Genomic DNA, 16,241 nt, shown 5'->3' on the forward strand with positions numbered 1-16,241 from the left:
AACGCTGCAGCTTTGAGAGGAAGTCCCTTCCTGCCTTTTTCATTTGATTGACAATACCAGCTCTGTGCCTAAGTTGTGTGCATAGCTACTGCAAATCCTTCCGTGTGTGTGTGTGTGTGTGCGTGTGCGTGTGTGTGTGTGTGTGTGTGTGTGTGCGTGTGTGTGCGTGTGTGTGCGCCCCTGAACATAATGTGGTTAGTGTTTTTGTTATTGTACTGAATAGGGATTCACTTTGCTCAGCAGCGCTACTAGTAGCCAAAAAAAAGCTCCACAGTTCAACTTTAACTTTCACATTTTCAAAGGGTTCAAAAGTACTTTGAGCAAGGCCCTTGGTACATCGTACGTTCACTGTGTACAGTACATCAGCTCGCACACATCCCCAAATTGCAAACGGTCTTGCGTAATTTCATTTCAGTTTGAGCCTTATTGAGATTTAATGAGTTCAAATTTCTCCCCCAGTGATATGATCGTAGTATACGGAACCTTCTGGGTTGTCTTAATTACAGCTCAATAACAGAGAGGGAGAGAGAGAGAGACAAAAAAAAAGAAAGAATAATACACATGGGCCAAAAGCATAGAGCGGGATGTTTAGTAAAACACTGTTCTCAAGTTAATGAGTTGCTTAATACACATAGAAGACCGAAAACTAAGGAGAGGATGACTGTTTAGGAATTCTAATCAAAGTAGCCTGTTACAATAGCTAATAGCTTGAAGATTACAGTGGAATTGTTTAATTTTCAGCTGTAGGAGTGCTGTAGGTGACACACAGTTCAGATGTATTATAGGTAAATTGTCCATTCAGCAGTAAACCCGTCACTAATGGTCCATTATGCTTCTATGAATTTGCGGCTTCCATGGAAATTACATATCCATTAGAGGGGGGGGGGATAAAATAAAAATAAATAAATGCTTGGTTTAACAATTCCAGAACCTACTTTGCAGATATCTGTGAATGCAATTAACTGCAAGTCAGGGAGTCTTTACTCGTTCCGAATATTCCATTATTATCTGCTCAGGCCAAATTTCGGTATGAAATTTGCCACCAAACTACCAAGCACGCCCCAACTGACGTAGCAGACAATCGGTTTGCAGCAGGCAAACACTTTTCTGATAATACGCCTCAGCACGGATACGTTGCAATGCATAATACCGTGCGTGAGCGATTGTTTTTTTTCCGCTACCGCTGATGCAAGTGGTTTGGGCAATGCTCCGTCAAGAGGAGCTGTCACTCCCAACTAAAAGAATTTCACTGTAATTGGCGGAGTGACGGAGTTTCAGCGCTGGATGTCGTTTCACTTTCCCCTTTCCACCAAGGATAGGGGGGGGGAGAAGAAGAAATCCGAGGGGGATAAACTGGTTTACAGGGATGGGATCAAAAGGTCAGAGTTGAGGGAGGTCAGGGGGGTGTGAGTGGGTGGGGAGAGTGTTTCGGGCGGTACTCACTAGCTCGCCGTGCCGTAACCTCGTGCTCTGGTGAAGCCCACCGTCACGGCCACAACTAGGGCTGGAAGACCTGCCAGGAAGAGATAGAGAGAGAGAGGGAGGGAGGGAGAAAAAACAGCGTTGGAGGTTGTGTGCCAGAAAGTAACGGAGCACGTCAGTCTCATGTTGTTTTCCGACGGAACGGTCACGTACACCTCTTCCTATTTAAATGCTAAGCAGTACATGCAATAGTAGGTAACTTTACACAGGTGCAACTGAAGCTGACAAGTTGTGGCCCCTATTCGGGGGGTCTAGCTCCAGGCATAGAGGCTAGTGTGGATCAGAGATCATATCGCCACAGGCAAGAGAGCTATTTATTCCCTCTGAAGATACTGTAGATTAGAGGTTCTTACGGTGTGCTTGGCGGGGGGGGGGGGGGGGGGGGAGGGTTCCAGGGGGTCCCCATCAAAATCAGTTTAATCACTTTAGCCTCATTCGGCTATTTTAGATAATGTTTGTAATAATTTGTAATAATAATAAAAAATAAATCTAATAACACAAATCTTCTCCCTGGCACAACATCTTTTCAGATGGGGGTTTGCAGCCAAATGCATATCATATTTGGGGGTCCTTTTTGTAGAACCACTGCCGTAGAGATTATAAGCTTGCTTCTCTTCCTGGGGCACTTTCATCTCAGGTTTAGCAGCGCTCTCCATATGGAGGGTGCCTGTGTGTGTAGGTGGGGTGTAGCAGGTGGTGGGTGGGGGTGTGTGCCCCTGTATGTTGATGCGAGACAGATAGAGAAAGGGAGTTTATGAAACCGTGATTTAAAGTGGGTGGGCAGGCTGCTCGTGCATTCTTTTTGTGAATCTTGTGTGCGTGTGTGCGCGTGCGTGCGTGCGCGCGCGCATGCCGAGTACGTGAGTGAGTGTCACCCAGCGTGTGCCAACTAAACGGCAGAAATATGCCGGGCTCATAATGAGCTTGGCTGAGAAATATTCATGTAATTAACAAAGCTGTGATTATGGCTGCAAATGAAAAGCAATCAGAGAAAGTCACATTAGGGCTAAGGAAGAAGATGGTGGGACGCCAGGCCTGACCACTCGCCAGGAGGCAGAAACTTTCAATTAGAGAGGGACCTTTCCCTTAGACGCAACTTAAACACAGTTGTTGCAACAAACGCACGCACGCACACACGCACGCACGCACGCACACATGCACACACAAAGATAGGCACAAAAAAAAGCGCTCGCATATGCAGTCTGCAGTCTCTCACGCGGTCCAGTCTCCTGTTACCATGGCAACTGATTTCAATCAGAATTTTCTTTTCCCTTTCTTTGTGTGTGTGCGGTGTGTGTGTGTGTGTGTGTGTGTGTGTGTGTGTGTGTGTGTGTGTGTGTGTGTGTGTGTGTGTGTGTGCGCGTGCGTGTGTGTGTGTGTGTGTGGGGGGGGGGGCAGGGTGCAACCAGGGCATAGTCGTTATACATGAGCCAGTAACAAATTAGGGGACGGGATGAGGAAGCTTTCTAAGGGTGTATTGGTACAATGCCGTACCTTCTTCTCTGTGTCTCTGTATCCTTGACAACAAACTGACAGGTGAAAGAATGGCATCAAAGGTGATCGAAAAAGTAAATTAAAGAACAAGATTTTTGGGCAGAATTTCCTTTTTTTGTCAACAAAAGTGCTCTCAGGAGGACTCTTGCCGGAGCCCTCATTCAATGCCACTTTGACTATGCTTGCACCTCCTCCATGGTTTTCAAACATCTCAATGTCACTTCTCGGGCCTGGGGCCCATGATGACCCACCTTTTTCCCAACACATTTTGCTAGCCTAGGATGGCTCGGGGTAGAAGATAGGGTTAAACAATTGAAAATGGGATTGGCTTTCAAGATAGTCAATGCGATTTTGCCCTCAATGCCCCCCAAATACCTAAGAAAAGTGAGCGACACCCAGAGTCATAATACTAGAGGGAGCGTAAACAACAATCTGGTGGGGCGGCCATAGCTGAGTGGTTAGTGAGCCCCGCCTAGGGAACCAGCTGGCCCTGGTTGCCCCAGGTTCGATTCCAGGCTATCCCAGCATATGTGCCGATGATATGAAATTTGTCCCTGAGCAAGACTCTTAACCCCAATTGCTCACAGGTTCTCATTGGAAACAAGACCGCAAGGACTTTCATGAACGACCTGTTAAAAGGAATTATCCTTATCCTTGGTGCACCCACCTATAAAACAAACAAGGGTAAATTCTCCTTCCACAGCACCGCCACCCAAGTGTGGAATGCTCTGACCCCATCCCTTAAAAAAATGTGGATCACTGGCTCCCTTTAAAACAGGACTGAAAAGCCACCTTTCAGAAGGCCAAAGGGGAGTGCTTGCAAAGAAAGAAAAAAAAAACTAGCAGATCGACAAGCCGTGAGCTCATCGATCTGCTATTTTCAGCGAAGGCTTTCCCCACAATAACAGAAAAGACACTAGCATAGAGCCATGAGGGACTCCGCTACCATATGTGGTTTAAGTGATTAAGTACAGTACTCGAGTAACTATACATTAGTTACTGTCAGTGTCCACCACTTGCCCCCCCCACCCCCACCCCCAATGTCCACAACTGTCCCCCTTTCTTCCTCTTTTGTCCTCTGGCTGTCCCTTCCAACAACCGTATCAGATAAGGTCATCTGTGACTCCACGGATCAGATAGTTGGGATCGATAGCTGGTGAAATGAATGGGGAGGTCGGGATGGTGGCTGTGATTTCCGGGGGACGAGGACGGGGGGGGGGGAGATGTTATCCCCGCTCCTTCCCTTTATCCCCCGTCACCCGACTCACGCTGGACGTGTCGAGTGAGACGCGCTGAGAAGGATGTACATTGTGTTGTTGTGGCATGGAGACGGGACAGTGAATGGACGTGATCATGTACAAAAGGACAAGAGCAAACAACAAGGCCATGCATGTGCTTTGTGTGTGTACGTGTGCGCCCTTGTGCAAGCGTTTGTGTGCCCACACAATGTGTGAGAGAGTGTGTGTGTGTGTGTGTGTGTGTGTGTGTGTGTGTGTGTGTGTGTGTGTGTGTGTGTGTGTGTGTGTGATGCATGAATCCATCCAGTGGTGGAAAGTAACAGTTATTTTAAGTACTGTACTTAAGTTCAGTTTTGAGGTACTTTTTCTGAACTTTTAGCTCCTACTCCACTACATCTCAGAGGCAAATATTGTACTTTTTACTCAATTGCAATTATTGGACAAGTGTAGGCCTAGTTACTAGTTACTTTGCAGATTTAGATGAATACAAAGCTGTGAGCTTGTAGGCTGACAATTTTTTAAAGAGATTTTTATACATTTTGAAAACTTGTGAAATGGGACATTTTAAACCAAAAGTTACTGTACATAATACACCACTGTGTCCTTACCCCAGCCCAGGCACAGGAAACGCTTGCGTATGAGGCGAGACCTCATCTTGCCGATGACTGCCAGGTAGGACTGCCACGCCTCTGTCAGAACCCAGCAGAAAGATGCCAAGAAGAAGAAATGGAGGAAGGCAGCAGTAACGGTACACAGACCCTAGAGAGACAGACAGAGAGAGAAATTCTGTATCAAAATCCAGCTCTTCCATGATCATTTGAAACAGCATTGTAATGTACAAAAGAAAAGTGTTATTCAAAACAAAACATGTGACTAACCAAATCAAAACATGACATTAGACAAATCAAAACATAAGACAAACAAAAAACTAAACAAAACAAAACAAGTCTAAGCATCATAAGAGAGATAGAGAGAGAGATAAAGTGACAGAGAGAGAAAGCAGACAGAGGCAAAGAGACAGAGATAATGAGAGCGAGAGAACAACAGAGAGAAAGAGAGAGGTGAGAGTCTGAGAGAGAAAGAAAGAAAGAAGGTGATAGACAGACAAGGTGAGAGAGAGAGAGAGAGAGAGAGAGAGAGAGAGAGAGAGAGAGAGAGAGAGAGAGAGAGAGAGAGAGAGAGAGAGAGAGAGACAGAGAGAGAGAGAGAGAGAGAGAGAGAGAGAGAGAGAGAGAGCATTCAGTTAAGAGACACGTTCTGGAAAAGTTTGACAGGGAAACGGCGCTTGTCTGAGAAGGCTGAATTGTTCGAGCGGAAACGTCTCTTTCACAAAAACACTCTTCATAGCTGTTGAATAAAATCTACAAACTGAAGCGGGAGGGGAGAGAGAGAGAGAGAGAGGGAGAGGGAGAGAAACAAAGAGAGATACACAAAGAGATTGAAACACAAAGAGAGGGAAACAATTTGCTCAACACCAATTCTGAGGCCGTTAACGCCTAGCTTACTCGTAGAATATTGGCTACAGTGCAGCAGGTCTTTTGTGTTGCTGTTGCTATACGTTTGTGTACAATGCTGTCATTCTGGATTGCCACCGATGAACGTCTTGTACCCACGAAGCAGTTTATACATTTTGTATAATCCTGAGGGCTAATTTAATCACTTGAACCCTGGCATCCTGATTCTGCGGGGAACATTAACCGAAAACAGCCGATGTACAAGCTCACAATGCGTCGGTTGTGAGCTTGTAGATCGCCCAGAGATTTGGTATGGAGGGGGGCAATGCACACCAAGTACAGAGGCAACTCAGGCACGTGTTACGGTTATGGTATTAACCACTTGAACCCCAGCATACATATTCCGGGGGGAACATTAGCCAAAAATAGCAGATCTACAAGCTCACAATGCATCACACTGCATGTGAGCTGGTATGTGAGCTGGTAGATCATTTTTGATTTGCAGTGTAGACCAGTGGTTCTCAACCAGTGGTCCGGGGACCACCAGTGGTCCTTGAGGGGGTTCCAAGGGGTCCCCAGCAAAAGGTGTTAATACATTTTCACCCCTTAATCCATATTGTATACGTTGGCTATTCAAAAATAGCAGATGTACAAGCTCTCAGTGCCTCACTTCGTTCCGCGCTGAGAGCTTGTACATCTGCCATTTTTGAACATTTTCGAAAAATCGTGAAAGAGTTTGAAGAATTTTGCAAAATGTTGCCATTTTTAACGCAAATCTTCTCTTCTGGGGGTCCATGGCACAAAACATTTTCAGACGGGGGTCCACGGCCAAATGTATATCAATTTAGGGGTCCTTGGCATGAAAAAGGTTGAAAACCACAGGTGTAGACGGAAAAATTGGTCTAAGTACGGTAACTCAAATTCAGTTTTGCAAAGACTACAGGGGTTTACGGTAAGTGTGTGATGCCGTGTTCACAATAGCGACAAAGCAACAAGTCCTTTTCAATGGGAGCCGGCGACACGAAGCAACAAACTGGCGACCCACGCTTGTCACTGCATGACGAGTGCTACAAAGAAAGTTGAGCAGGCTTCATCTTTTTTTTAAGCACTCCAAAGATGCAGTGAAGTGTCAATCAATCACACAGTCTGTTGCCGTTTCACCATCTCCACCCCCTCCCCCCCTTCTCTCTCTCTCCCCACAATTCCTGCTCCATCCCTTGTTCTTCATTGTTGTCGTTAATCAGTTCCCTTTGCTGTTTATGACGCCGTGTCCACAGCAAAGTGTTTTATGAGTAGAGGAGCACTCTGGAGATCATCTCTGTCGGGTGGAAACCTCATATAGTCCAAAATTGTTACTTTTCGGGATTCAAATTCAAAAGCAGCAAAAGTTGCAGATCTACAAGCTCAAAACGTGTCGTTTCGCACTGCGTTTCAAGCTTGTGCATCTTCTACTTTTGCTAATTTTGTGTAACGCTATAGTATGACCAGAAAAAAAACCCACAAAAAGTTAGAATATGGAGATTTCTGACGACAGCAACGATATCATGTCCAGAGCGCTAGCGCGGAGCGTTTATTGACAACGCTCGAACATGTCAACTGTCGCCGAGCTCAAATATCCTGTCATCTGCCTTATTAGCACAAAAATAGCCTAGAGATGGAACAATGATAAACCTGGACGTCTCATGGCTGTGGTGCATATTCAAAGTCAGGTGGTAAAATTACCGGGGTGTCAGACACAGCCAGGAGGATCGAATTAACGTGACGTTGATGAGCGTTGAACTGTTTTCTTCTTCAAGTGCCTTGAGCACTCCGCCCTGAAACGCGATGCTCAGCACTGGAAAAGGGAGCGCTCCAGCGCATTTCTATAATAGAAATGCATGGGCAGAAAGGCACTGGTAGCCAGTGTTGATTTCGTCGACCAAAACTATGACGAAAAATGTTCGTCGACTACCTTTTTTCACTGACGAAAACGAAATGAAAATGAAATAAAAACTAAGCTATGATGACTAAAACTAAGACTAAATATATTGACAATTTCGTCAACAAATAAGAACTAGCCTAAAATGTTAGGGAGGGACTAGTAGAGAAGAGATATAGTAGAACTAAAAGATAAGTCATTTTACGTTTGGTTGTGCTCGGTTGTTGCGATCTGAAAATAGCAGATCTACAAGCTCACAACGCGTCGCACTGCGACGCGTTGTGAGCTTGTAGATCAGCTATTTTCAGCATGCAACCAAGTGTAAAATCAGCCATTACGACGCCATCAAGGCACCGAAAAAATGCATTTTAGTCGACTAAATCAACTGTAGATTTAGTCGACTATAATCTTATGACATTTAGTCGACTAAAACTAGACTAACAGCAAGACATTTCAGACTAAAATGTGACTAAAACTAAACGGAATTTGATTCAAAAGACTATAGGTGGTTACACACCGGCGAATATGCGAATATACGCAAAATTCGGACTCGTTCCGAATAATTAAAAGACGCTTTTTTCGCTCCGCGAAACTGGTGTGGAAGCTTGCATTGACTTTATAAGGTTTTTAAAAAAAACGTATTATTCGCATGAAAAAAATCGCCCCGGTGTGTAAGGACCTTATGACTAAAACTGAATAAAAATGTACTGTCAAAATCAACACTACTGGTAGCTCAAAAAATGCTGTGTGGCTTAAGCAACACTTCAGCAGTGACTCGGCCACACAGTTTAGCTGACCATTTTGTAGCATTTGTCGCCGCTAGTGTGAACACAGCATTAGAGAGTAAAAGAACCTTGACACTCAATTGATTTTGCAGCATAGCCTTGTTACGAGGATGCTGATCAAGGCATATTTCCTGAAATACTGGCACATGGTGTTGACCACACTAATCCAATCTCCATGTGGGTGGAAGGGAATTATGTGAGTTTTGGTGTGTGTGTGTGTGTGTGTGTGTGTGTGTGTGTGTGTGTGTGTGTGTGTGTGTGTGTGTGTGTGTGTGTGTGTGTGTGTGTGTGTGTGTGTGTGTGTGTGGGTGTGTGTGTGTGTGTGTGTGTGTGTGTGTGTGTGTGTGTGTGTGAGTGAGTGCGTGGTTGTCTGAAGCTGTGTCTTACCTTGCTAAGCGTTTGGGATTGTCCCACAAGAATGAGCATATTGGAGGCCAGGATGGAGAGACAGAAATTCACCAAGATGATTGATCTCTCCGAACGAATGTACCTACAATACAGAGAGAGAGAGAGACAGAGAGAGAGAGAGATGGAGAGAGGTAAGGTTGTTACGATCATGCAATTTTAGTTGATGCTTAATTGTCATATAAATAATTGTGATTAATGATTTGATTGTGGTTTTAACATAGAAAATCAGAACTTATTATACATACAAATTTCTGTTTGCCTTTCAGGCACTTAAATATACATAGAGGGGAAAGCTATTGCTAGGGATAGAATGCACCCGTTATACAGTCAATACCACCTTTTACCATCAGGACGACGGTACACAGTGCCAATGTTGCAGGCTAGGGCTTCAAGATCATTTGTCCCTACAAGTATAGGACTCCTGAACAAACAGGCCCCATCTCAGTTTTGTGCATAAAATGTGATGTGAATCACATGTGATGCCTCTTGAATCATGATTGGTAGCCTTTTCTAGTTTTCAGTGTATTTATGTAATGTTTTGTGATTTTTTTGTATCCTTATGGCTGCTTGGTACAGAATGAATTTCCGCAAGGCAAATAAAGTATCTATCTATCTAAGCCTAGTCTCGCATGGCCAGACTGTTGCCTCTCACAATTTCCAAATGCCGGTCATACAGTCTGGAGTACGGAAGCTCTGTTGATGGTCAAGCGATAAAGAGGATGTGAAGCAAATGTATCCTAATATAAATAAGAATAATCAAAGCATATATAGCTTGCTGCTTAGAAGAAATTTATATTTTAAATATATTTTCGTGAACGGAAATGACAAACAGATGACAGCTTCCTGTCTCCAATTTCGGAAAGTTCCAGACTCTATATCGCATTCGAAGATTGTGGAATAGTTGTCTGGCTACGCGAGACTATACAAAGCCTAATACTGAAATATACTGTACAAACAAATGACTGACAATGGCCGGTACCAATAATCAAAATAAACAATCTAACTACTATGGCCAAACCAGGCCATATCCTTAACAATTTTACACTTTCAAAACAAAATAAACAAAAGAATACAAGCCCACAATGTGACACACTGTGAGCTTGTAGATCAGCTATTCTCTCCATTAGTTTTTTATTTAATTGTTTCGTGAAAATGTATGAAAATCTTTCCAAAAATGTTTAAATATTATATCCAGGTTGAAAGTGGTTGAAATCGCGTGGACGCCGACGCGGAAATAATGACGGAAATATGGCAGTCATACAGCGGTGTTTATACAAATGAATGCCATTATGCAAAATAACTGAATAACTGTTTAGCTCAAATAATTGCTATCAATCAGGCGATGATGTGATAATTGTGACAGGCCTAGAGAGAGGGCGACAGGACAGATACCGTAAGAGACTCTGACAGAATGACGGACCAAACACTGACTTGTTGGCAGTGGCAGAGTTGTTAGAGCAATCTGTCCATCTGCTGTTGTTGGTTTATGCAATGTTGGTGTTTGCCATTCACCATTTGCTCTCTGTTAGGCCTCATTTGTACGTTTGGCATGACCCACACCACTGACAAAACCAGAACTGACAGTAGAAAGATTAGGCCCTGGTTGTGCCTGCTATGTCAGGGTGAGCTGGTGGATGTCATTGGTGGGCAACTTGGAGAAAAACAAGACCAGGAGACCTGGTTCTGCCAGACCCAGACTTCACATGACGTGTCAGCCTGTGTCTATGCCCATGTATGGACGAAAGGGGGACAGACTTTTATGGCTGGGACACACGTCGTGCTTTGCCATGTATGGACAGACTTTTTTGGGGGACAGATTTTTTTTTGGCTGGGGCCGGAGGACAAAGTGACAGACTTTTTTTTGGCTGGGGCCGGAGGACAAAGTGACCATGCCCATGTATGGACGAAACAGGTACAAAGCCTCATGTAAGCCCGACCCCTTGGGTCTGGCAAAAAGAGTTTGGCCTGGACCGTTGGCGTATAGCGGTCCAGGCTTCTACTGTAGGCTCAGTGTAGCCTGATGGCGTGTCTTGGCCTTTGCTGCATGTCACTCCCCATCTCTCTCTCCCCATTTCCTGTCAGCCTACTGTCCTGTCAAAGGCATAAAAGCCCAAAAACAATCATAAAAAAATGTCTTTTTGTGTGTGTGACTGTGTGTGTATGTGTGTGTGTGTCACCTTCAGAGCATCTCTGAAGGTGACACACAGAAAACCACCACTGGCTCTGAAAAAAACAACTACAAACAGCACTCCACTAGCACTCGCCACTTGTTTGGTGGAGCTGGGGGGGGGGGGGGTTGATTGATTCTCAACCATACCAGTTTGATATCGTTAGCCTCATAGCATAATTGCCTACGTATTTTTGGGCGGTGAAACCACCCCTATATGTGAGGTTTGGAAATTTGTACACCAAATCCTGCGCTGTGATTGGCCAAAAATGTACCCCGCCTAACCCTGCACCGTGATTGGCCAATCACAGTCTATTCAGGACCGTGATTGGCCAGTGTCACATGACACATGTGCATAGCCCTATATAAGAAACCATAACTTAAAAAAAAACATAAATTTGTTTTTTTTAAGTTATGGTTTCTTCCATCACTTCTTCCATCACTTCTTCCATCACTTCTTCCATCACTGTGATGACCACTGTGACCACACCGCCCACTTCACACTGGGTGTGATTTTTATTTTGTCCAAATTGACATTTCTGCCTAACTCTACTCTCCTAACACTGCTGCTTCGTTGTGCCTTATTGCCTATGTCCTGTGTTCATTTAACTCTGAGAGTGTACAAATGGGACCACATTTCACATTTGTACACTCCCAGAGTTACAGGCCTGTGAGGGTCCGTTTGGATCCCTGGTGGTCCCTGGACCCCACGTTGAGAAAAGTGTGTTAGCCTACTAGTTAACATTGGATATCATTGCCGTCGGGCAGAAACCTCCTATCTCCATATTCTAACTTAGACACACAGCGTATGCAAGATACAAGTGCCTAAAGAATTTTTAAAATATTATCAAACTGGATCATGAAAACTACAAATATTCTATTTCCTCACTTGAGAAAAAAAGTCATTCTGGTGTGCTCCAGCAGCACTACACTCTTTAAAAAAAAAATAACGTATTATTTTAATGTGGACAGTCATGACGACTACAAAGACAACACAAACCACAGCATCAGAACAGGGAAGGCAAAACAAAGCAAAAACAAGGCAAAACATTAACGCAAAATATACATCAGCACTACACTCCTGGCTATAGACCAATTATTTGTATACATTGACAAGGTGTGTGTCGTGCGCACACAAGTTACGTTCCGAGTTCCAACCCAGTTATTTTGAGGAGCGCTTGTTTCGGTTCACTCAATGTCCTGTCCTAGGCAAGCGAGTGTCCGGCGCGCAGATCAGCCGATGGCCTCCGCATATCTCAGCCAATCACAGCAATTGGGAGTGGGGTTTTGAGGAGCATTGGTTTAGGAATCACTTTGACACGAATGAAACCAAGGAGTATGTATTTAAAGAAGGAGAGGTCACAGTACACGGTCAACTGTTGTATCAGACCTAGGGCTGATAACAGCTATCAACCCTAACGCTGATTGGGCTTTTAACTCTCTCTGTCCCCCACCCCGGGCAAAAAAAAACAAAGGCCAGGTACTGTATGGGACAAAACGTAATATGTAATAGCATAATACCGTACGAGGTTGTCTTTCTGACATGTACAATGGATGTGTGAGCGTTTTGGGGTTAGCGTTTGTGAGTGCATAAAAATGTGTGTGTGTGTGTGTGTGTGTGTGTGTGTGTGTGTGTGTGTGTGTGTGTGTGTGTGTGTGTGTGTGTGTGTGTGTGTGTGTGTGTCGTTACCTCCAGAAGGCAGCATAGACAAGCAACAGGATGAGCAGGGCAGTACAGGAGATGCCACAACCCACCATGAGGGGCACCGAGGGCATGCCGGAAAGACCCATGTCCTGGAGAGAGAGAGAGAGAGAGAGAGAGAAAGAGAGAAGGGAGGGTGGGGGAGGGTATAAGGGAGGTATAGGTGGAAAGGAGAGAGACAAGAGAATAACAAAGGACATCATTAATTTCTATTTCCTACAACTCATGTGAGATGTTAATTTTTTGCATGACTTTGTTGACTTTGTGAGGGAAATAAAGCTGGGGTGAAGTGCATTACAGCGATCCCAGTATATACTACTGACGGTGCCAGTGGGGACCTGTCCGTTGGAAGCAAGTGATGCTATACTTAGCGTTGATTAACTGCACCTGCTCTGTGACACAATGACATGAAGCTACACCTCTGAGCGTTCTAATACATGTAGCATTAAATTACCTCCATGCTTTACATACTGAGTAAGACCTCAGTGTGTGCCTTTAGAGGGAGAGAGGGTCAACAAAACAATGTACAGGATCTCTGTTCTTCATGTCAAACACACATGTTACAACTCTCCAATATTAATTGGAGAAAGCCATTAACTGAGGGAGCTATACTGTAGCTCAGAGACAGCCACCCTAGGGTTGGCGTAATTCCAGCGAGTGAACTCGTCCACAAATTAAACCTTATCCATGGCATGTTTCATGGTTGGCATCTCATTCTTCAACTCTCACGCTTCCGTGGCTCTAATCCCACTGGTACTATTTAAGTTTGCCGGCCGCTAATTGCATGTAATTAGCCATTACAACAATTACGAGATGAGTAAAATTACAAGATAAGAGATCAGTGAATGTAGGCAATTGCAAACTGTAATTACTGTTCCAAATGTAATTACAGTATCACCTATACCTAGATTATAGAAATGCTCATCTCGTATTGTCCTTTACCTCACTTAATGTGCATCTTGTTTGTTGTCACTTGTGCGCATTAAGTTCTATTTGAGTTCGGATTTTCGGTGCATGTAGAGCAGTGGTTCTCAAAGTGGGGTCTGGGGACCCCCAGGTGTCCTTGAGGGGGTTCCAGGGGGTCGCCAGCTAAATGTGTTAATATAGCGTCACAATCATTTTAACCACTTTAACCATATTTTATACGTTGGCTATTCAAAAATAGCAGATATACAAGCTTGTACATCTGCTATTTTTGAATTTCTTTTAATCATTTAGCATTTTTTAACACAAATCTTCTCTTCTGAGGGTCCCTTGCACAAAACATTTTCCATGGGAGGTCCGTGGCCAAATACATATCAATTTGGGGGTCCTTGACATGAAAAAGAACCACTGATGAGACCCTATAACCTCACACAAACCTAATGGTCGGAATAATGAAATTCTTGAATTATGAGTGGATCCCGGTAAAGTAAGGGCAGAGAGAGAGAGGAGAGACATTCTGTTTGGATGTGGAGTCCTGAGTCCATGCGCTCACTAGGACCATATGGCCTGTTCCCTGACAGGCTGAGCCACCAGGCACTCCCTTGTTGCATTGCATGCTAACCTAACCCATCTAAAATAAACTTGCCGTGGGTTTTTTAATGAGTTTAGTGTTGGGTTCAGTCTTACGGTAATGATCAACACCTGTCAACGCGACACACTGATTGCATGCATCTGCACACGATGTGTGCGTGGTGCATAATTAAGGTATTTAGGTCATGATGTACGGTGCTCCTCCTGCCTTTGCGTCCCTCGCAGCATGTGTGCCTTTGATAGGACGGGGGAACAGACAAATTAAGCTGTGCCTGCGAGCGCGCGCACCCCCCTCCGCGTCCCAAATGAGCTGGATGTTTGGCCTCCTTTTAAGTTCTCAATCACACGATTTACCTCAATTTACCTCCTAGGGTAGCTTGCCTCTTCCCTTCATCAACATCTATCAGCTTTCCAAACGTTCCCTCAAGGTGTCTTTTTTGTGCACGTAGACACACACACGCATGCGCACACACACACACACACACACACACACACACACACACACACACACACACACACACACACACACACACACACACACACACACACACACACACACACACACACACACACACACACTGCACAAGCACTGACCATGGTGTCTGCTTGTGTGTGTGTGTGTGTGTGTGCGTGCGTGTGCTTGTGCATGCGCGCATGTGTGTTTGACTGTGTGTGTGTGTGTGCGTGTCGGTGCGTGCGTGCGTTTGTGTGAGAGTCTGACTGGGAGACATAAAGCATGCAGGCAGAAAAGCATGAAAGAGAGAAGTAAACAAGACAGAAAAAGGAAGAGAGAGAGAGAGAGAGAGAGAGAGAGAGAGAGAGAGAGAGAGAGAGAGAGAGAGAGAGAGAGAGAGACGGACAGAGACAGAGACAGAGACAGAATGAGTGAGAGACCAGACTGAGTCAATGCATCCTTTTCATCCCCTTTGGTGGTATCTTTCTGTTTTCTCACTCTCACTCTCTCTTTCTGTGTGTGCGGTGTGCGTGTGCGTGTGGTGCGTGTGCGTGTGCGTGTGCGTGTGCGTGTGTGTGTGTGAGTGTCTGTCTCTCTCCCTCCCTCCCTCCTCCAGGTCCATCAAAGGAGGCTGGTCTCTCCAGTGAAGAGACGAGTGGGTTGGAATACCAAACGCTGCATGCACACTCACTGCAGAGAGAGAGACTGGAGGTGTGATGTACCATCACACCCACCTCATCAGAGAGAGAGACACAGAGAGAGAGAGAGAGAGAGAGAGAGAGAGAGAGAGAGAGAGAGAGAGAGAGATGAGAGAGAGAGAGAGAGAGAGAGAGAGAGAGAGAGAGAGAGATGTCTCACTGCAGGATGTAATGAGGGAGGAGAAGAAAGAGTCATTGTGATGTGATTTGAACGTAGACGAGTGGGCTGAAGCGTTACCCACGCATCTGTGTTTCCATGCCGTCTCACAGATTAAACGCGCAATAATTATGCTTGAGGATAGTGCAGGGACACGCACAGACACAGGCGCAAGCACGTGAATGCAAACGCAGACACACACACAGGCGCAAGCACGCAAATGCAAACGTGTGTGTATGCATGCACGCGTGTGCGCGCGCACACACACACACACACACACACACACACACACACACACACACACACACACACACACACACACACACACACACACACACACACACACACACACACACACACACACACACACACACACACACACACACACACACACACACACACACACACACACACACACTCTCTCTGTCTAAAATTAGACTCGGGCTATCAATGAATCAATGACCGAATTGCTCACAAATACACAACAAATTCGCCCCTCAAATTGTCATTGTGAAAAATTTGGCTGATCACCACACAACATGCACCATTGGTAATTGGTTCAGATTGTGTGTGTGTGGTGTGTGTGTGTGTGTGTGTGTGTGTGTGTGTGTGTGTGTGTGTGTGTGTGTGTGCGTGCGTGCGGCGTTCCATTTCACAGGGGCAGTGGGACAGACAAGAGGTGCACAGAGTAAATAGCATCCATTCAGGACTACAGAGGCAGTGACACGTCTGTCATTATACATGTACAATTATGGGCAAGAGAGCAGGA

General features: G+C 45.0%; 1 protein-coding gene across 1 annotated transcript in view; it reads right to left on the reverse strand.

The window, feature by feature from the left end:
- The window catches only part of adgrb2 (adhesion G protein-coupled receptor B2), a gene marked incomplete at its 5' end in the record, with an annotated part of 277,462 nt that overhangs the window by 56,541 nt on the left and 204,680 nt on the right, over window positions 1–16,241 (reverse strand). Inside the window, 4 exons of the mRNA XM_080441985.1 lie at window positions 1,444–1,513; window positions 4,823–4,973; window positions 8,759–8,861; window positions 12,637–12,740. Of these exons, the coding sequence (XP_080298111.1) occupies window positions 1,444–1,513; window positions 4,823–4,973; window positions 8,759–8,861; window positions 12,637–12,740 (428 nt within the window). The remainder of the gene's footprint in view (window positions 1–1,443; window positions 1,514–4,822; window positions 4,974–8,758; window positions 8,862–12,636; window positions 12,741–16,241) is intronic.

Source organism: Gymnoscopelus braueri (assembly GCF_963280865.1).
Source record: "Gymnoscopelus braueri genome assembly, chromosome: 11".
Lineage (NCBI taxonomy): Eukaryota > Metazoa > Chordata > Actinopteri > Myctophiformes > Myctophidae > Gymnoscopelus > Gymnoscopelus braueri.